General features: G+C 42.4%; 1 protein-coding gene across 1 annotated transcript in view; it reads left to right on the top strand.

Annotated features, from left to right (window-relative positions):
- Positions 1–17,357, top strand: part of dipk2b (divergent protein kinase domain 2B) — a 38,755-nt gene extending 21,398 nt beyond the window's left edge. The window contains exon 5 of the mRNA XM_041210661.1: positions 17,004–17,357. Within this exon, the coding sequence (XP_041066595.1) occupies positions 17,004–17,350 (347 nt within the window). The 3' untranslated portion in view covers positions 17,351–17,357. The remainder of the gene's footprint in view (positions 1–17,003) is intronic.
- Positions 17,358–22,504: the final 5,147 nt, after the last annotated feature.

Here is a 22,504-nt window from a genome sequence, read left to right as displayed (position 1 = left end):
GACCTGCTGAGTTTTTCCAGGTAATTCTGTTTTTGTTTTGGATTTCCAGCATCCGCAGTTTCTTTTTGTTTTTTTTTGTATTTAGATATTTTGTTCAGTGGGCATGAGCTGGAGGCAGCTGCACACCCGCTGAACTGTCAAAGGCCTATTAAGACCATTAGGAAAATAACTTAACTAATTAACAGGGCTGCCTGTCCATCCTTAAGGTTGATGGGCAAGCGAAGAACCTAAGCAGCCTTTGCGTTTTTCAGGAAACCTCATCCACAGGCGGGATAAAGTTTCATGAAGGTTTAATTAAATAATTAAATAAAATTTGCGAAATGCACAAACATGTCCCAGCTCATGTGACATTGTCACATGAGGGGACATGTTTAAATAATTTTTCAGATCATTTATTAAAAATTTGTACTATCAACTTAATCTCCCTGAGGCAGTTCTGTGCGTCAGGAATCTCCGCACATGCCCGCAAGAGTGCAGGCCCCGACTCTCCCTCCTCCCCCCGCCCGCACAGGTAGCAGCCATGCGTCACGCTGGGCGGGTCTTAATTGGCCCGCCCATGTAAAGTGGCGGTGCGCAGCAATCACGGGCAGTGATCGGTTCTGCACCCACCCCCGCCTGCACCTGCCCAGCCCGCCTAACACAGGTAAGATCTTTCCCAGTGCCAGGATTTTCCATGCCCGCTGGCGTCAAGCGTGTTCGGGGGCATGATTGAATAATATGACGCGATCGGTTTCACGACGGCATGAAACCAGTTCATGATCATCTGCTCAGCCCGTCGATGGCAGGCCATGTTTTCTGCCATAAGACATCGGGAACCTCATTGTAATATGTCAGCATATCGTTATTAGGCCTACCCGCTGGACTCATCCTCCGCACCCCCTCATCCCCAATCGTCCGCCCATGTCAGCGGGAAAACACACCGACGCGTTTCACAACAGCATATAAGCGATGTGCACTTGGCAGGCTGCACTTCGCTTTGGACTTCAAGGTTTGTTTTTCTACCTTGCTTCGGTCAGCACTTGCAGTCATCAGCACCAGGCTTCACGGACAGCACCACATTACTTTTAGTGGGGCTCATGGCAGGTCTCTACGTACCAGATCAGCCATATGTGGGTAGCTTTTCAATGGCTGCAGGGCTAGGGCTTGCTTGGCGAAGGAGGAGAAGTGGCCTCAGGCAAGGGAAGAGGCTGCAAGACGAGGGCTGTACTGGAGGAGAGTATCCCAGGATGTGTGTGGGGGCACATGTTGATCTGTGCAAGTGGCCTCATGATGGTGAGGGCTGAGAAGGCAGTCTCCAGAGGAGTTAAGGCCAGATGGACATTTGAGGGTATGTGTGCGAGAATATTGGTGATGTCCCTTGAACTGGCAGTGAGTGGGATGCCAACAAATATGTGATGGGCATGTGTGCGTGAGTTTAGAGTGCTGAGATGGATGCCATATACTGGATGCATGGATGAGATCATTCATCCTCTATTTGCATTGGATGACCAACCTCTTCTATGCAGCATTGGCACTGATCACCACTGCCATCACCTACCAAGCCGGAGTGGTAATGTAACTGCCCCTCCTGTGGTCAAAGCAAGGGTAGAGGACATCACAGTGGGTCTCCACAGCGTCCAAAAGGTGCTCGAGGCTGCAGTTTTCTTGCATTTCATGGCCATGTCTTCTTTGCTGCAGTCCTGGGCTGGAAACACTGAGCTTGGCTGCACTTTAAATGTGGTGCCTGGCATGATGATCAGTGAGGTGACGGCGTGGATCGGAGCCCACCCACAACGGAAGTGACATGTTTCCCAGGAACGCATAAATACTGTGGCGGGTTTGGGGCGATACAGTGTGAAAACCACCCATCGCAGCCGGCGGGTAAAATATTGTTTTACCCACCCGTTACCGCACTTAGTGCACACCTGGGACGATTCTGCCCAATGTAGCATGAAAAATATAATTTGCAAAAATGCTATTTAAATGTGACAATCCAAATCCAGCATATTAGCTAAGCTTATTAGCAAGTTAGCCTTAGGTGAGTTCATTCAATGATAATTAGATGGTGTGCGCATAATTCAAAGCTCCATTGGGAAAACAGTGTATAGCGAGTATATAGTTCTCTGGCTCAAAGAAGTTCTGCTATAATTCACCAACTTTTTACATCTTTGTGAGCCACAAATCACTAATCCAAAGGCCCTTATGAGGCACGTGAGCAAAGTCATACTATTGATTAACATGGGTGAGTGAACTTCATCTCATTGTACGATTTCCTTTCATTTACCCATACATTTTATCATCCTCATTTAATGAATTCTCATTCTGTAAGATATATGGGCTCTTTCATATTCCAGGTCCTTATCTTTGCTTGAAGCCTGGCTTTTGCACTTCAATAGAAACAGTTAGAACATGAGACTATGTTCAAATTCTGCTCTTCTTTTAAAACATATTTTAATCCTGTTTTTGCCCATGTCTCCTAACCTTATCATCAATTCAAATAGGTTTGAATAAATATGTATAAAGCAAAGTATAGTTTAAAATTAAAAGGAGTATGTCTGAAAGTAAGTGATATGTGCAGCAGACTAACTTAAAGTGATAGAAGTAAAATACTGCAGATGCTGGAGATCTGAAATAAAAACAGAAAGTGCTAGAAAAAGTCAGCAGGTTTGGCAGTACCTGTGGAGAGAGAAACGGAGTTAATGTTTTGAGTCCAATATGGCTCCTCTTTGGAATTGAGGAGAGGTGGAAATGTGATGGGGTTCATGCTATTGAAAAAGGGGGGAGGGTCAGGTGGAGCCAAAGGAAGATCAGAGATAGGTTAGAGGTCATGAGAGATTAAATGACAAAGATATCATGGAACAAAAGGCAAAGGGAGTGGTAATGATGGTATTAAAGAAACAAAGCATTGGCCCAGAGTAGGTGTTAATAGCAGAATAAACTGTCTGAAAGCAAAGATATGCAAACTTTATACAGACGGGCATTTGAGGGAAAATGTTTCAAAAAGGAGGACAGAGTTCATGGTCTGAAGTTTTCAAACTCTCTGTTGAGTTCAGAAGGCTGTAAAGTACCTAATCAGAAGAGATAAGATGCTGTTCCTACAGCTTGCATTGGGCTTCACTGTAACATTGTAGCAGGCTGAGGACAGAAATGTGAGCATGAAAGCAAGAACCGCATTACCCTCATCAACCCTCTCTGTTATCTGATCAATGAACTCAATGTTAGTTGAAGTGCTGGCTTTCTTTTCTTAGTGAACACATATCAGTCCCAGTGAAATTCAGTAGGGTAAAAAGATTGGATTATGAGAGAAAGGAGTGAAAAAGTCTTTTAATTTAAATTTTTGTTTATTTAAAAAGAATCTCCAGCAACCATTTAATACATGAGAATTGATCCATACTTGGCATTGTTAACTTTCAGTGCCAGAGTTGTTGACATGTAGCAATTAAATTCTCACATTGTTGAAAGGGTACTTGGATAATGACAAGAACTAACTAACTTTAAGAGTTTAATTTGTACTTGTCATGCAAGTACAGCAACTACATGCCATTCAATAAATTTCAATAATGAAGCAGAAAGTGAGGTGCCATTTTCATAAAACTAATGGCAGAGCAGCACAGCCCAGGTGGCAACTTTGGCTATTCACCTTTAACTCTACGTGAATGGCAGAGCAGGCTCAAAGGGGCTGAATGGCCTACTCCTGCTCCTATGTCCTATGTTCCTGACTGAAAGTGATGTCAACTTTAATTTAAACCCTATCATTAACCATGCCTGATATGGCAAATACGTGAAAAAAACCATAAAATTAAAGCGAACAAACCCAAAGAACTTAATGAGAAGCTGATGCATTATATAAACATTCACTAAGACTGATTCATATTCACAGCAGTATAACAACATGTTCAATTTTCTGGCTACCTAATAAAAACTGATATATGAAAATCAGCAATAGGATCACACGGTAGAACCAGATGAGAAACCGCATTTCCCCGTCGGAACTCAAATATCTAGAGGAAACTCATATACCCCCATGTAGCCCAGGTACTTCCACATCTGGGTCAGAAGGTTGCGGGGTTCAAATCCCACACCAGAACATTGAGCCCAGAAATCTAGTCTGACATACCAGAGGGAGTGCTGCAGTGTTGGAGGTGCTGCCTTTCAGGTGAGATGTTAAAGTGAAGATCCCATGGCACTATAATGAAGAAGAACCGGGAGTTATCCCTGGTGTCCTAGCCAATATTTATCACTCAATCAACATCACAAAAAGAAGATTATCTGGTCATTATTACATTGTTGTTTGTGGGAGCTGGTTGTGTCCAAATTTGACTGCAGTGTTTTCAAAGTGCAACAGTGATTACATGTCAAAAAGTACTTTAGGAGTTGTAAAGAACTTTCTGAAGTCCTGAGGTTGTCAACATTTTTTCTTTTCCTCACGCAGTCACAGAATATAACAATTCCGGCAATTATTCTTTAAAACACAACGTCAGCAAGTGGTAGAGATATTGTCTTCATCAAAATGTGCCAGGTCTATCTTTTAGCTTGAAAAGTGAGAACAATCCTTATTTACACTGATGTCACACCATTCGTGATTTTCTGGGGTTTCTGCAGCTCTTCACCAAAGTTACAATGGACAAGCAGGAGAATCCCAATGGAAATTCACTTCCATAATTTTACATAGGAATAATGGAACAGAAAAAGGCTATTCAGTCCAACCAGTCCATGATGGCATTTATGTTCCACTCAAGCCTCCTCCCATTCTCCTCATCTAAATCTGTAATTGTAATCCTCTCCCTCAGATGCTTGTCTCGCTTCTCCTTAAATTAATTCTATATTATTTGTTTTAACTGTGGTAGTGATTTCCATATTCTCACTACTCCTTGGGTAAAGAAGTTTCTTCTGAATTCCCTGTTGGATTTCTTGGTGACTATCTTTTATCAATGGCTTCTAGTTATGTTCTTCCCCACAGTGGAAACATTCTCTCTCATAATCATAAACATTCTCTTTCATAATTTTTGAAGACTTCTATTATGTCACCCCTTGGCCACCTTTTTCAAAAGAAAGTGGCCCAGCCTATTCATCCTTTCCTCACATATATCTATGCATCTCTGATATTATCCTGGTATTATCCTTGTAAATCTTCTCTGCACTCACTCCAGTGCCTCTATATCCTTTTTTATAATTTGAGGACCAGAACTGCACATGGTATATTTAAGTTTGGTCTAACCAAGGTTTGATACAGGTTTAGGGTAATTTGCCTATTTTTCAATTCTATGCATTTAGAAATAAAGCCTAGTTCTTTATTTGCTTTTTTATGGCCTTGCTAACCTATGGCACAACTTTTAGTGACTGAAGTATTTGTATTCTGAGATACTTTGTTCCTGTACCCCACTGAGGCACCCACCTTCGAAGCAATATCCTTCATATCCTTCCTATCAAAATGTAGTGGCTCACATTTATCGGCATTGAACTTTATTCTGCAAGTTTATTAATGCCTTCCTGTAATTTGTTGCAGTCTTCCTCAGTATTGACTATCCCCCAAATTGGTGCCATCACAAATTTAGAAACTGTTTCTGATTCCAAAGTCCAAATAGTTTATGTAAATTGTGAACAGCAATGGCCCCAGTACTGATCCTTGTGGAACATCACTTCCCACCTTCTGCTACTTCTAATAACTACCTTTTATCCCAATCTCTGCTTACTGTCCTGAAACCAGCTAGTGATCCATTCTGCCATTTGTCCCCATAGCTGTGCTTTCTTTGGCCTCAATCATTAGTCTATTATGGAGCACCTTATCGAAGACCTTTTGCAAAGCCAGATAAATTACATCTACTGCAGCTACCCGACAATGTGGAAAATTGCCCAGGTATGCCCCGTACACAAAAAGCAGAACAAATCCAACCAGCCAATTATAGCCACATCAGCTTACTCTCGATCAGCAGTGAAGCGATGGAAGGGGTTATCAACAGCAGCACTTGCTTAGCAATAACTAGCTCACTGATGGTCAGTTTGGGTTCTGCCAGGGTCACTCATCTTCTGACCTCATTACAGCCTTGGTTCAAACATGGACAAAAGAGCTGAACTCCAGAGGTGAGTTGAGAGTGACTGCCCTTGACATCAAGGCAGCATTTGACCAAGTGTGGCATGAAAGAATCCGAGCAAAACTGGAGTCAAGGGGAATCAGGGGTGAAACTCTCTTCTGGATGGAGTCATACCTAATGCCAAAGAAGATGGTTTGGCTGTTGATGGTCAATCATCTCAGTTCCAGAACACCACTGTAGGTATTCCTCAGGATAGTGTCCTAGGCCCAATCATCTTCAGCTGCTTCATCAATGACCTTGCTTCCATCATAAGGTCAAAAGTGGGGATGTTCGCTGATGGTTGCACAATGTTCAGCACCATTACCAATCTGACTCCTCAGCTACTGAAGCAGTCCATGTCCAAATGCAGCAAGACCTGGACAATATCTAGGCTTGGGCTAACAAGTGGCAAGCAGTATTTTTGCCTCACAAGTGCCAAGCAATGATCATCTCCAACAAGAGAGAATCTAACAAGCGCCCCTTGACATTTAATGGCATCACCATCAAGGAATCCCCCACTATTAACATCCTGGGGATTATCATTAACCAGAAACTGAACTAGACTAGCTATATAAACACAATGGCTACAAGAGCAAGTCAGAGGCTAGGAATCCTGCGGCAAGTAACTCACTTCCTGACTCCCCAAAGCCTGTCCACCATCTATAAGACACAAGTCAGGAGTGTGATGGAATATTCTCCACTTGCTTGGATGAGTGCAGCTCCAACAACACTGTAGTGAACTTGTTATACCAGACAGGTTTCTTACTTGAAACAGATAACTTTATTACAGAGCTCCTTTAGAAGTTACATGCTTGAACCAGGTCCCCAACTAGAAAGATCTGTCCCTAAGATAACCTGCGCTTAGGGCTCACTCGTCAGTACACGTGGCCCCTAAAGGCAGTCAGAAAGGTTATACCTACAATCACTACATTTCCTCCCTCTAGTTTTTTTTACATTTCCTATTGACAAAAAATATCTTAATCCGCAACATATACATATATACACAGGTCATGTTATTAAAGATTAAGTCTCTGAGGTGGTTTGCTAATTCGGTTAGAGTAGTGTAGCTCCACCACTTGCGATTCTCCCACTAGATTGACATGATCAGGAATTGCAGCATCAGGGACATCCTTAGGCCCTGGCAGTTCAGGATTATGTAATTCAACAGAGACATCAGGTACAAAAACATAATTACCAGGAGAAACTCAGCAGGTCTGGCAGCATCGGCGGTGAAGAAAAGAGTTGATGTTTCGAGTCCTCATGACCCTTCGACCGAACTGAGTGAATCCAAGAAAGGGGTGAAATGTAAGCTGGTTTAAGGTGGGGGGGTTTGGGTGGGGGGAGAGAAGTGGAGGGGGTTGGTGTGGTTGTAGGGACAAACAAGCAGTGATAGAAGCAGATCATCAAAAGATGTCATAGACAATAGAACAAAAGAACACATAGGTGTTAAAGTTGGTGATATTATCTAAACGAATGTGCTAATTAAGAATGGATGGTAGGGCACTCAAGGTATAACTCTAGTGGGGGTGGTTGAGTGCCTTACCATCCATTCTTAATTAGCACATTCGTTTAGATAATATCACCAACTTTAACACCTATGTGTTCTTTTGTTCTGTTGTCTATGACATCTTTTGATGATCTGCTTCTATCATTGCTTGTTTGTCCCTACAACCACACCAACCCCCTCCACTTCTCTCCCCCCACCCAAACCCCCACCCCCCTCCCAACCCCCCACCCCACACACACCTTAAACCAGCTTATATTTCACCCCTTTCTTGGATTCACTCAGTTCGGTCGAAGGGTCATGAGGACTCGAAACATCAACTCTTTTCTTCTCCGCCAATGCTGCCAGACCTGCTGAGTTTTTCCAGGTAATTCTGTTTTTGTTTTGGATTCCAGCATCCACAGTTTTTTTGTTTTTATCAGAGACATCAGGTATGTCAATTCGAGTTCAATCTGTTACCTCAGGGATTAAAGGTTCAACACCAATCACTGGCTGAATAGCTGGTTGTTGGAATGTCTCTACTCCTTTGATGATCCACATGCTTTCGAACAATCTGGTCTTACATTCATGCTTGGAATGACAAGGGTCTATTTCAGAGACAATTATACCAGGAACCAAACTAGGACCATTTCCAAAATTCCGCATGAAAACTGTCTCTCCCACAGTGAATCTTTGAGCTTTGCTATAAATATCGTGAATCAATTTCTGATTACTCTGATTTCTCTCTACCTTCCCCTCAAAGTTTGGAAAAACTGGACTTAAACGTGTACAAAGGCAGCGTTTCATCAGTAATTCAGGTGGTGTTGAACCCGTAGTTGCATGAGGAGTCATAGGATAATTGAGAAGAAAGCGGGAAAGTCAAGTTTTCTAAAGTACCTATGAATAACTTCTTCATTCCTGATTTGAAAGTTTGCACAGCTCTTTCAGCTAACCCATTTGATGAGGGATGATATGGCGCTGTTTTAATATGTTTAATTCCATTTAAACTCATGAATCTCTGAAATTCTGTACAAGTGAAGACAGTATCTTTATCCAAAACACTGGCTTCCGGTAGACCACGTGTACTAAAATATTGGTGGAGCTTTTCAGTAGTTGCACACAATGTCAGTCATCTAACTTCGTACACATCCATCCATTTAGAATGCGCATCAACGATCAATAAAAACATGCTACCTAAAAATGGACCTACATAGTCTATATGTAGCCTAACCCAGGGTCGACCAGTCCACTCCCACGGATGCAGTGGAGCTGAAACGGGCAACTTCTGTTGTTGCTGACAATGGAGACAATTCTTGACCATGCTTTCAATGTCACTGTCTATGCCTGGCCACCAGACTTAGCTTCACGTAAGCACCTTCATCTTTGATGTGCCTGGATGTAAAGCTCTGTCAAGAGTGGTTTTCCTCCTTGCAATGGGATGCAACTCTAGATCCCCACAACAAGATTCTACCTTGACAACTTAAACTCTGTCTTACGGGCATGGAATGGTCTCATCTCTTCAGACACTGGTGAATTTGACAACCCTTGCAATACCTGGTCTTGGACTTTTGACAAAATTGGATCACTGTTTGTTCAATTCCTTACTTGCTTTGCACAGACCAGCAAAGAGACAAGAAATTCAATACCAGCACAACTTCTTGTGTTACTGGAACATGTACAATGCTATCTGGTAACGGAAGACGAGTGCATCTGCATTTGCAATATGAACACTAGGACGGTGCATAAAGGTGCACTCATACACCAATCAAATCAAAGCCCAACATTGAATTCTTGCTGAGACTATTGGCAGAATGGTTTTATTCTCACTGAATAAACCCATTAGTGGCTGGATTATTCCTAACTTCTCTTAGCGGCACATTTCTGCATCCGCCTTCTCCTTTAGGGCATAGGCACAAGTCCGGCCTTAAGGAACTGGGCTGTCACCTGCGAATCTACATATATTTTTGCTTGTAGGCCTCTTATCTTTTTCAATTCATCACAAAATACTCTGTTGTACTTCTTTAACAGCTCAGGAATTCCCCCTGTTCTCGCTTGAAATATTTCTGACCAGTTGAGCTTAACTTTTTGTAACCAATCGCAGCCTAGAAGACTCAGATCTTCATCTGTTACAATGATCACTGGAAGCAGGGCTGTCTGTTGCCTTTAGGACACAGGTACAGTGGCGATGCCTTTTACCGGTATTGACTCTCCAGTGTAGGTCTTCAGTTGAGCCATGGTTTGCTCCAGATTCAGTGGTTGGGTACTTTCATTTAGGTATTTAAATGTGTGTTCTCTCACCACTGTGGTCAAGGCTCCCGTGTCTACCTCCATGACCAGAGGCTTCCCAATCACTTGAAGGATGACGATGATTGGTTCAATTTTTACTGCTTTGACATTATATAGGGAATAGATATCAGTATCAGCAGCTTTTGATTCATATATTGCGCACTTCAATCATCTTGGTCTGCTGTCTGATTGGCTGTCTCGATTTTGCCCTGCAACACATTATTACATGCCCTTTTTTGTGGCAGTAATGGCACTCTGCCTCCTTAAATCTGCAGGTTTCCGTTACTTGGTTACCCCCACATCAGTAACAGGTTATTTCTGAATTGCTGCTGAGATGCTTCCACTATGCCTTTTTGTTTTTCGAGTAGCAGAGACTGTCTCCCACTCTGCTGCTGTCTCTCTGGTTTTCACGCCACACCCGGCAGTAGGTTCCTGCCCCAACTGAAGAATGGCGCCATGTTGCACACTCTAAAACCTGCGAGTCCCTCTCTGCACTCTCCATTGCTAGCGCTATTTCCATGGCGCGCTTCAGATTAATATTAACTTCTGCAAGTAAATGAAGCTGAATGGCATCGCCATGAACACCACAAACTAACTGGTCCTGCAAAATGTCATTGAGAGTATCTCTGAAGTCTGAAATTCTCAGTCAACTGCTTCAACATCACTATATAAATTGTGATGGACTCTCCCGGGGCCCCACTCTGGAGTAAAACTTAAACCTCTGTATAATCAGCTTTGGCTGAAAATGCGTCTTCACAAGGTCTACCAATTCGCTAAAAGATTTAAAATTGGGTGGGTTCAGGGCCGTCAGACTGCGGATGAGGTTATATATCTCGCTACCACAGATAATTAAAAGAATTGTTTTCTGCTTCTCCTCTGCTGTTATTTCATTGCCATGAAATAAAACACCAGGCACTCTATATACTAGCTCCAGTCTTTTATGGACGAGTCATACAGGTTGATTCTGCTGAAGAGTGGCATGACTGGTGAGTATACTTTTCTTTTTTTTCCTTAAGAATTGATGTACTCATATTCACAAGGCGAGGTGCAGTGTCGGAGCTATTTATCCTCGTCGCCAATGTAATGAACTTTTTGTACCAGACAGGTTTATTACTTGAAACAACTTTATTACAGAGTTCCTTTAGAAGCTACAAACTTGAACTAGGTCCACGACTAGAAAGCTCCGCCCCTAAGATTACCCGCGCTTAGGGCTCATTCGTTAGTACAGTCATGTGACCCCTAAAGGCAGTAGGGAAGGTTATACCTACAATCACTACAAACACTACAAACCATCCAGGACAAAGCAACCCACTTGATTGGCACCCCATCCACAAACATTCACTCCCTCCACCGCTGGCAAATAGTGGTGCAGTGTGTAACATGCAGTACAAGATGCACTGCAGGAACTCACCAAGGCTCCTTGGACAGGACCTTTCAAACCCATGACTGCTACCATCTAGAAGGACAAGGGCAGCAGACACATGGGAGCACCACCATCTAGAAGATCTCCTCCAAGCTACTCACCATCCTGACTTGGAAGTATATCGCTGGGTCAAAATCCTGAAATTCCCTCCCTAACAGGTTGTAACCCCAACTCCACATTCCTGCCTACCCTTGCTTAACAAGCACTTCACCCCCTTGCTTAACAAGAATCTATCTAGCTCGGCCTTAAAAATATTCAATTTCTGCTTCCACTGCCTTTTGAAGAAGAGTTCCAAAGACTCACAATCCTCTGAGAGAAAAGAATTCTCCTCATCTCTGTCCTAAATGAGCAGGCCCTTATTTTTAAACAATGGCTTCTAGTACTAGATTCTCCCACAAGAGGGAACATCCTCTTAACATCGGCACCTCTCAGGATCTTATATGTTGAATGGTTCCAAGGATGAGAGACTTCAGTTACGTGGATAGATTGGCAAAGCTGGGTCTATTCTCCTTGGAGGAAAGAAGATTGAGAGGAGATTTGTCAGATGCGTTCGAAATCATGAGATGTCTGGATAGAGTAAATGGGAAGAAACTGTTCCCATCAGCAGAAGGTCGAGAACACAAAGATGATTAACAAAAGAACCAGAGGCAGCAAGAGGAAAAACCTGTTTATCCAACAAGTTGTTTGGATCTGGAATGCACTGCCAGAGTGTGCGGTGGAGACAGATTCAATTGCGGTTTTCAAAAGGGAACTGGATAATTATCTGAAGGCTACAGGGAAAAGGTCAAGGAGTAGAACTAGCCGAGTTGCTGTTGCAGAGAACTGACACAGACAATGTGCTGAATGGCCTCCTTCTGTGCTGTGACAATTCTATGATTCTAATATAGATACATTCAAGGAGCTTCATAAACACATAAGGAAGAAAAAAGATGAATGTTACCCTGATGGTGTGATCAAGAAGGGTTGCAGGATGCTTATGTGGAACATAAACACCAACATAGATGGGGTAGGCCAAATGGCCTGTTTCTGTGCTGTAAGTTCCATGTAAAGCTGCCAGCAGGGAATGCAAACGTTATACTGCATCTCATATCCTCAGGCCATCAAAGCTAAGGAATTAATAATCAGTAGGCAAATGCAGCAAAGTATTTGGGGATGTTGATGCTGCTTTATATCGCAGGAACTTTGAGGTTCAAAGACTCTGAAACGCTTGTTCATGAGAAAGCTGTGTGCAGGGAGTTGTAAGGTCTGTATTTTCTTTTACACAGTCAAGGTTCTGTATAGGAGGGTTACTGCTGTTGTTGCTGCTGCACATTGACTCAGAGACATTCAGCAGCAGCAGCAAGAGTCCCGGGACACTGGACCCGGCCTTCCCTCTTAACCTTCCCAGGCTTCAGATTTATAGCCACGCCATTAGCTCCAGCCATTCAGGTCAACTCTTATCGTCCAGCCTGAACTCAAACTCCAGGAACTCCTAGCCAAACCCTTGTGCCTCACACAATACTGTAGGTAGAATTTATTCCACATGGTCCCTGCGTCTGCCGCCTCAGCATTGCAAGTCACACAGCCCCACATGGCTAAGAGAATTTCCTGCCAGTTTTGATTGTTGCCATCAGTGAGACAAATCCCCCTGTATGTGGTACTCCTGGAAACAAAACTTCAATATTGGAGGCAGTGAGGGTAAAAATCAACACTAATCATACAGATTGAAAATCCAGTCAGACAATTAATAGAGCAGATTTCACTGAGATCAGTGGAAGGAAAAATCAAGTGGGGCATATAACGAATGGCCAATCAGCAAAGGAGAGTTTACCATCCAGTGGTGAATATTAAAGCTTTTAACTAGGAGGTGCCCCTGGTCCTCCCCCCACCCTCCCCCTCCATCCTCTTCCTCATTCTTCCCCCCGCCAAACCTCTCCAACACTCCCAAAGCCCCCTCCCACCTTCCCAGTGCCCAACATCCCCTCCCCTTGACCCAAACTTCCCAAACCCCCCAGCCTCCCCAGCAGTAGTGCAGCACAAGTGAAAATGAACCAAAGATTGCTTTCAAAAATCAGAACTCTCACCCTGAAAGTTATGACTTTTTTTGAGCGAGTCTGTCAGGTCCTAGGCTCTGGCTGCTCAACTTGGATGACCAGATCTCCATTTAAAACACCGAGCCCAGGGCCCCCCTAGCCCGAGTGTTCAGAACTATCTGCACCTCCCTCTCATGGGCCCTGGTTAGAAGTGCTGGAGCAGCGCTCCGTTGCGCTACTATAGCACTACGCCCCTGCTTACTTGCGGTATACCTGTCTATTCCTAATGGTCCTATTGCCATTCAAGCTTTCCTTTTTTACTGATGTGCATGTTCCTTCACTGTTGCTTGGCCAAAATCCTGGTACTCCCCCTCTAACAGCACTGTGGGTGTTCCTACAACACATAGATTGCAGCGGTTCAAGAAGACAGCTCACCACCATCTTCTCAAGGGTAATTTGGGATGGGCAATAAATACTGCCCCAGCCAGCAACACCCAGATCCCATAAACAATTTTTAAAAGTATATTTTTTTATGTTTCTTGCATCCTAATTGTATTTTGACTTTTTTCCTAATCTGTTTGCATTCTCTCTTACTCCTCTGTTGTCTATGTAATTAATATGGGCCTCTTTCCCTATCCTCAATTGTTCTCTTATGTCTTTATTCATCTAAGGGATCTCACTAGTTTTTAACTGATTTCCTTTTAGCAGAATATCTATTTTCTGTACTCTATTGTACACCATTTTAAATGTTGTTGGCCAATAGTGCTTCCCATTTTATTTTCCCAAATTCTATTCTCAGCCCCTCAAAATCAGCTTTTCTCCAATCTGTTAGCCTGATTTTCATCATCATCTCAAAGCTCATGATATTATGGTGACTATTGCCTAGATGATCCCTACTTTTACTTCTCTTATGCATGGTTCATTGCCCATTACTAGATCCAATAGCAAAGCTTCGCTTGTTAGGCTATGCAAACATAGGGTTAGGAAAGAGTCCTGCACACATTGTAGCAGGTATATACCAGCTTTTTCAACTAAACAAAAGCTGAGGGAACCAGTCATTCACCAGGTCAATTCCCAGGGCAATGCCTTGACCAATCAGAGTCAGCTTGCCTCATTTGAATTTGAACAAAGCTGAGCAGTTAACTGTACCATGCTGCATTCTCCATGGCAATCCTCCACCAGAGTCCACTTGCCAACAAATCAGCATTCTATTTTCATGCTGTATAAATCATTGTTTCCCCGTTATGGTTAGAAAATTCTTGCGAGCAATCCTGATGAGTGCAAGGTGAAAAGCTTTGATAGCTTATCTCTTTTTTCACCAAAACTCTAGTCTTTTATCCCCTACACCTACCTCCTCTGTCCAATTAATATCACTTTTGTTTTTTAATACTCAATTCTCCAACTTGTCTGCATATTTTTCCTCCACCTGCCTTCTACTATTAGGTGGTCTATAGTGTTATGACACAGCAGATGTTAAATGCTGAGCTGGTCAGATCCCAGAGGGAAGCTTGAAAGAACTGTCACAACTAATTTTCAATTTGTATAAATTTCGAGATGCATGCCTTGAATTCAGTAGCAGTAAGACCACCAAGTCTTATAGGTTTTTATAAAACTAGATTAAACATTTATTAATAAGAGAAATGATTTTAAATACATGCATAAATCTACAAATTATTACTATGATAACTTCTAAGTCCCCTACTCAGTTGTATTCCCAGTTACACTTTCGTTATGCCAACAGTAAGACATATAGATTTTAAAAGGCCCAGGCAAAGAAACACGATACGCCGAACAAGTTGAGTTTTCTTAACTTCATTTCTTTGAAGACAGCAGCTTGAGGCTTAGATGCTGAAGGTTTTTCATACTTGTAAGACCTTAAAAATGCCTCCCCTTACACACAGCCCTTGCTCCTTCTTTAAATACATCTTCTTCTTTGAATGCAAATACCCATTGTTTCGCTATGTCTTTGGGCTTTAACTCCCTGATAATAAAACACTCTCATAGCACTAAGTTTTACCAGTAACCTTTGGGAAAAATAAACACACCATTTCTAAACTTCACCTGGCTAGTGACACATTTTACCCCTCCTTTGAAAACGATCTAGGCTGGTTTATTTCAAAATGCAAATGTTCCCTTGACACCTATGTTTCTAAACATCCCCACGTTTATCTAATTAACATTTCAAATTTACCCTCTCTTCTTTGATCAAAGCACCCGGACTAGCTGCCTCTAATTCAATTAAATCTCATACACACACACATACACACACACACACGGAGCAGAATTTTGCCGTTGGTGAGCAGGGGGCAGGGCCCACGCACCTACGTGTACAATGATGCCCCATTTAAATTTTCAGGAAGGCAGGTCTGCAGCAAAATCAGCTGCGGGCCAGCCAACCTGTCAATGGCCAATTGAGGCCATTGACAGGATCATTTAACCAATTAAAGGACCTGCCCGCCCATGTAAAATGGCAGTGCGGACCGCTTCGCTGGCAGGGATCATCTCCCCGCCCGCCCGACAGGCAGAAAATTATGCTGACAGACACTTATAGACACATCCCACTATTACTCTATTTTACAATAAATTCCAGTAATATTATGAGAATTATTATATCTTCATGACTCAATAGACTATACCTATTGGCATGATCGATCCTTTATTATCTTTTATCTCTTTCCAAAATTTTGTCTTGCTGATAGCTACACCCTTTTCAATACAGCTATTTTGAGATCTCTAATAAATACAGCTACGCCACCTCCCTTTTTATCCTTTCTATCCTTTCTAAATATGTTATATCCTATAATGTTTAACTCCCAGTCTGATTTTTCTGTAACAATGTCTCAGTAATCCATTTTATGTGTGGTTCTTCCCAATACATGATTGCCTCCAGCTCCCCTGTTATATTATAGACACCAGCAGGGGAAGTGGAGGGCGTTCCCATTGCTCAAAGGCTAATTGTGCTACTTAAATGGCGAATTAAGGGCCTCTTATCACCACCACTGGAATTTTACCAGTGCCCCTCACCAGGAATCACTTGATGAACCCTGGTGGCCTCCTTGCAGGCTTGGGTACCTTCTAACCGGGCACTTTGTGACCCATGGAAGGGTCCCTGATGGCAATGGCAGCCCACGTAACATCCCCGGCCTTCACCAACCACCCCACCCTTCCCCAGGGCCTACCTGACTGGCCGCAGTGACCACCACCCCCCCGCCATTTACCCATGAGGGCAGAGTCAATGATGCTGTTCTGAGCCAGGTGCAGTCCCAGTAGTGGCCACGTGCCCAGTGGTGGCACTGAGGCTAAAGAACTGCTGCCCCTCCAATTGATTGGCAGCTCTTGGAGGCTGGCTCTCTACCCTTAAAGGGATGGCAATCCCAACGGCAGGTCATTAGCTGTTAGATTGGCAGAAAGCCCGGTCGGGGCTGCCCTGAACAGCTGTGATGGAGTTGCCCTTGGCTTTCCAGCCTATAGTCCCAGCCACTATACTCATTGCTGCACAGACATTTCAACTCATTTTTAATTTGTGTTGTCTGTGGTTACAGAAATACTGGTTGAGTGTTACAAGGACTAAATATTCTTGATTCTTGAATGAATTGGTTCTGAGTTTATTCCAAGCCTCCCTCTCATTCAATCCACAAGCACATGTTTACCAATTTAAACCTTATTGATTGTTCTTTCAGTGCCAAGCTAGTTTTGTTTTTGTGTATATTCAATCACTCATTATGATTCCTTGTGCTATGTTTCTGCAGATAAAGCATTCGTCCATGAAATATCTGGAAAAAAAGATGTCTTCTCCTGTTTGGCTTCAGACTGTAAAACAGACCTTTTCCCTTGTGAGAAGATTAGTGAGGCACAGAACTTTATAAAGATTTGTAGGGACATCCTGCCTCGCTTATTAGCAGGGAAATTCAGCTCGTCTCCATCTCTCCAGCAGAAAGTAGATAGATTTCTGAAGCTCTGCAGTGATGAAATGCTCTCAACCAAGGTTACTCTTGAGGCAGCTGGTTGGCTTATGGAATTGTTAAAATCCCAGCGTTCTTGTGATCCTCATTTTGAATACAGATATCCAGAATGTAAATACATTAAAGGATATTGATATCCAATTTGCTGTTATATTTGTTTTGTTTCTTAAGGTAGCAGAAATCCTACAAAGTTTGTTTGAACTGAAATGAGTGATTGGTATTGGTAATAACTGCATTCCAATATGGATGCCATCTAGGCAGTAGGGTCTGGACTAATAATCCAGAGAACGCAAGCTCAATTTCCACCATGGCAGTTTGTGAATTTGCATTCAGTTTTTTAAAAATCTGACCGAGACCTGCCATCCATCTTATCCAATTTGTCCTGTCCGCAACTCCAGTTCCACACCAACATGCTTGATTCTTAACTGCAAGCAAACTAATCAGCTATATCCAAGGCAATCAATGCTAGCCTCACCAGCAACACACAAACCCTGAGAATGAATTAAAGATATGTCAGCTTAACTCAGTTGGAAATATTGTTGCCTCGGAATCAAAATTTATGGGTTCAACCCAAACCAGAATTTTATTGCGTGCTGCAAAGAGGAAGTGCTGTATCATTGCACGTTCCTTGGCCAGGATAAGATGTTAAACTAAAGTGCTATCTGCCTGCTCAAAACAGGCTGTAGCAACTGCGTTTTCTAAAAACAAAGCAAGGAGATCTGGTCAGCATTTCTCTTTCCTTGGTACCACTGAAAAAAAAACATCTTTATGGGATGTAGCTGATACCTTTTTCCTACACAAAAGCAATTCCTGCACTCCACAAATTAATTTACCCTCTGAAAAGCTTGAAATTTTTGAGAACAACAATGTCGTATATAAGTAAAAATATTATTTTAGTATTAATCAAATAATCTCTTCTGGCAATGCTTACAGTGAGTTACAAGTGCATTTGGGATGTAGAGATACAATCCAGCCTGCCAGAGGCCAGGAGTAGTGCAGTTCTAGCACAACTTAGAGTAGTTAAGATTTTTCCAATCTTTTCCCATCTTTTTAACCATCTGAACAATCTACAGTTAGAAATGTCTTGGGAAACATTCAGTTTTACAGATTAAACTATCATTGTGTCATGCTAAATAGTCATCAAATATTTCAGGGTTCTCCAACACACACCAATGTCAATTTGGCTGCTGATTGTTTCATTCCATTATCAATACTGCACTTCACCTATCAAATTAGGTGAGAGGCTCTACAAGCAGATCATGCTTATCCAAGACTTCACCTGCTAGGACAGCAGGGATTGGCATTAGGGGTAAGCCTTGCAAATTGCAAGATTTATTTTACAATGTAATTTACTGCCCCTCATTGACTTGGGTTCCTCAACTTGCTAGAATTTTTAAATGATACATGAAAACATGTGCTTCCACTGCTGGGGAAGTGACTCCTTCCTAATGACAAAGTCAGGATCAGAGGTTCCCCATGGGACTGAAAAACAGTATTATCCCGCTGCAGTATTCAGCACTGGAGCAAAGTGAAACTCTATTCCTAGATCCATGTGGAGAAGAAAACAGCTTCCATTCTCGAGCTGAATTTGCAATTCATGATGGAGAGGACCAGGACAAAAACATTTTAAATATACATCCAATAACCTTGGTCCATGCTTGCTGGCTATAAGCTCACTGAGTTCTCCTAAATCCCTGTTGTTTCTCATGTCAAGAACCTACTAGCTTGTGTGCTTGGAACCTGTAAAATTGGATCTTAGAAAAAAGTCATGTGCTTGCATTAAAAAAACCTAAGTTCTAAAAGCTGAAAATTTTAACTGAGGGGAAATAATCAGCTTAAAGAAAAAAAACAAAATGGCATTGGAACTGGGACACAGTGTCCAATTTAGTAAACTTTTTTTACAGGAACAATTCAGGAGGGAAGGTCCAAAACATTAAAGACATTTAAACAGATTCCTGCACAATAACCCTGTCATGTTGTAATAATTATGTAAGCACCAATCACTCATAAGGTAAACATGTTGTGGGTTCATTTATTTTGACTAGGCACATGAAAACAGATATAAATGGATAGAAAGCTTGAGGACATCAGCAGCAGAGGCGTATTCTGCTGTAAAACTAAGACTGGGTCACATGACACACTTCCCTTCTAGTGATATCATGCTGCTATCTCTTAAAGGCATATTACAACAAAACCTACTCTGTGGCATTAGATGTGGGTGAATCAGTGATTGACAACTTTAACATCGAAAACTCCCTTCACAGCACTACTTATAGCCAGTATTAAGACTATAGCTGTGGCTTAGCTGGTAGCATTCTTGCCTGAGTCACATGGTTCTGGGTTCAGGTCCCACTCTAGGACTTGAGCATAAAAATAATCAAGGCTGACACTCCAGTGTAGTACTAAGGGGATATTGCACTGTTGGGGATGCTGTATTGTGAACGAGACATTAAACCACCCTTTAAGGTGGATGTAATAGATTCCATGACACTATTTTGAAGATGAACAGGAGAATTATCCGTGCTGCCCTGACCAACATTTATCCCTCAGTCAACATCACAAAAACAAATTATCTGGTCAGTTTCACATTGCTGTTTGCGGGAGCTTGCTGTGCACCAGTTGGTTGCCAGGACTACATTACAACAATGACCATACTTCATTGACTGTAAAAAGCATTGAGATGCCCAACTATACAAATGTAAGTTTTTTTAAAAAAAGGTTTTTCATCATGTTGCCTCTATTTTTTGCCAGTCACCTTAAATAAGTGTCAAGTTTTCCACCCTTCTGCCAACGGAAATGGCTTTTCCCTGTCTAATCTGTCCAGGCCCTACATGATTTTGAACACTTGCATTAGATATCCTCTCAACTTTCTCTTCTCCAAGGAGAACAGCCCCGAATTTCCCAATCTATCCACAGAGCTGAGTCTCTCATCCCCAGTACCATTCTCATGAATCTTTTCTGCACTGTCTGACGCCTTCACATCTTTCCTAAAGTGTGGTGCCCAGAACAGTACTCCAGTTCAGGCCAAATGAGTGTTTTGTAATGGAGTCAATGCAAGGTGGCTGATGAGAATACGCTGCACTTGTGCGTGCCTCTGACTGTGCCATTGCTACCTAACACAACCAATGTTTTATAAAAGTTTGTTTTTTTGTTCATTCATGGAATATGGGCTTCGCTGGCCGGGCCAGTATTTATTGCCCATCTCTAGTTGTCCTAGAGAAGGTGATGGTGAGCTGCCTTCTTGAACTGCTGCAGTCCATGTGGTGTAGGTACACCCTCAGTGCTGTTAGGAAGGGAGTTCCAGGATTTTGACCCAGCTACAGTGAAGGAACAGCGATATATTTCCAAGTCAGGATGGTGAGTGACTTGGAGGGTAACTTCCAGGTGGTGGTGTTCCCATCTATCCGCTGCCTTTCTCCTTCTAGATGTTAGTAGTCTTGGGTTTGGAGCCTTGACAAGTTCCTGCAGTGCATCTTGTAGATGGTATACACTGCTGCTGCTGCATGTCACTGGTGTTGGGAGTGAATGTTTGTGGATGGGGTGCCAATCAAGCAGATTACTTTGTCCTGGATGGCGTCAAGCTTCCAGAGTGTTATAAGAGCTGCATTCATCCAGGAAGTGGGGAATATTCCATCATATTCCTGACTTGCGCCTTGTAGATGGTGGGCAAGTTTTGGGGAGTCAGGGGGTGAGTTACTCGCCACAGGATTCCTAGCCTCTGACCTGCTTTTGTAGCTATAGTGTTTGTATGGTTAGTCTGGTTTAGTTTCCGGTCAATTGTAACCCCCAGGATGTTGATAGTGGGGGATTTGGTGATGGTAATGCCGTTGAACGTCAAGGGCGATAGTTAGATTCTCTCTTGTTGGCGATGGTCATTGTCTGGCAAGAATGTTATTTGCCACTTGTCAGCACAAGCCTGGACATTGTCCAGGTCTTGCTGCATTTGGACATGTACTGCTTCAGTCCCTGAGGAGTCACGAATGGTGTTGAACATTGTGCAATCATCAGCGAACACGAGGAGATGGTGGTGTAGTGGTAATGTTACTGTACTAGTAAATCCAGAGGCTCAGGCTAATCCCACCCGAGTGCGATTCAGTTAATAAATCTGGAATATAAAGTTAATCTCAGCCATAGTGACCATGAGAAACCCATTTGGCTCACTCATGTCCTTTTGGGAAGGAAATTTGCTGTCCTTACTTGGTCTGGCCTACATGTGACACCAGACCCATTGCAATGGAGTTGACTCTTAACTCCCCTCTGAAATGGCCTAGCAAGCTACTCAGTTCAAGGCATTTCGGGATGGGCAATAAATGCTGGCCTTGCCAGCGATGCCCACATCCCATGAAAGAATTAAAAAAGTCTCTTTTTCTTACATTGGAGTAAGGATGAGAATGAAACACATAACTCATATACCATATTGAATACATCAGAGGGATGCAGTGGATCCTCCAATATTCCCTATTTTAATCTTGCCATTTTCTGCCCATGACCTGCCCTTTAAGTTCTTTACCAGTGTTTGGTAGATATAAAACATGCAAGAAGTTGTGACATGTTCACAAGGTTTTCTAGAAAGTAATTGCATTCCTACATACTTCAGGGTGCAAATAATGTGGGTTTTATTTTTACCCACAGCAAAGATAAGCAGCTGCTGGACCTAATTCAAGTCAGCCCTCAGTACAGATATCTCCTTTCATTGATGCTTTTGAAACACCTATAGAAATCTCAGTGTGGAGCTGTTATGAGACAGCCTTTTGGTAAAGCTTAGATATTTAAAAATCCCAGAGGGAAACTTTAAACAACTGTCATGACCTACATTTTAAGTGGTAGTTTAGAGATGCAACTCCAAATTCAGGAATAAGACCATCAGTTCTCGAGAGGCTTTATATTAAACCAAAGGAAACATTTTATTAAGTTACAACACATTAAACACAGATACATGGCTACAAAGTACTACTATCATAACTTTTAACAAATTCTTAAACTAATCTCCATTAAGGCAACAGCAACCCATAGACTTAACCAGACACCAGGCAAAGCATTTTCACCTTACGAATTCAACATGAGGTTCTTTTCACTTTGGTTCCTGTGGAGACAGTTATAGGCTTACAGCTGCTTTGATCTCACATTGCCTCTGCCCTACACACACAAAACTGATATTATACCTAGCACACCTCATTGAATGTAAAATCTCATCTAACAATAAAACCTCTTTCATAGCACCAGTTTTATAAGTAATATAAACATATTGCTTGGTCTCTGTTAGCTAGGTGCCATATTTCACTCCCCTT

Source organism: Carcharodon carcharias, chromosome 18 (genome assembly GCF_017639515.1).
Source record: "Carcharodon carcharias isolate sCarCar2 chromosome 18, sCarCar2.pri, whole genome shotgun sequence".
Classification (NCBI taxonomy): domain Eukaryota; kingdom Metazoa; phylum Chordata; class Chondrichthyes; order Lamniformes; family Lamnidae; genus Carcharodon; species Carcharodon carcharias.
This window is presented reverse-complemented; position numbering and strand designations above follow the sequence as displayed.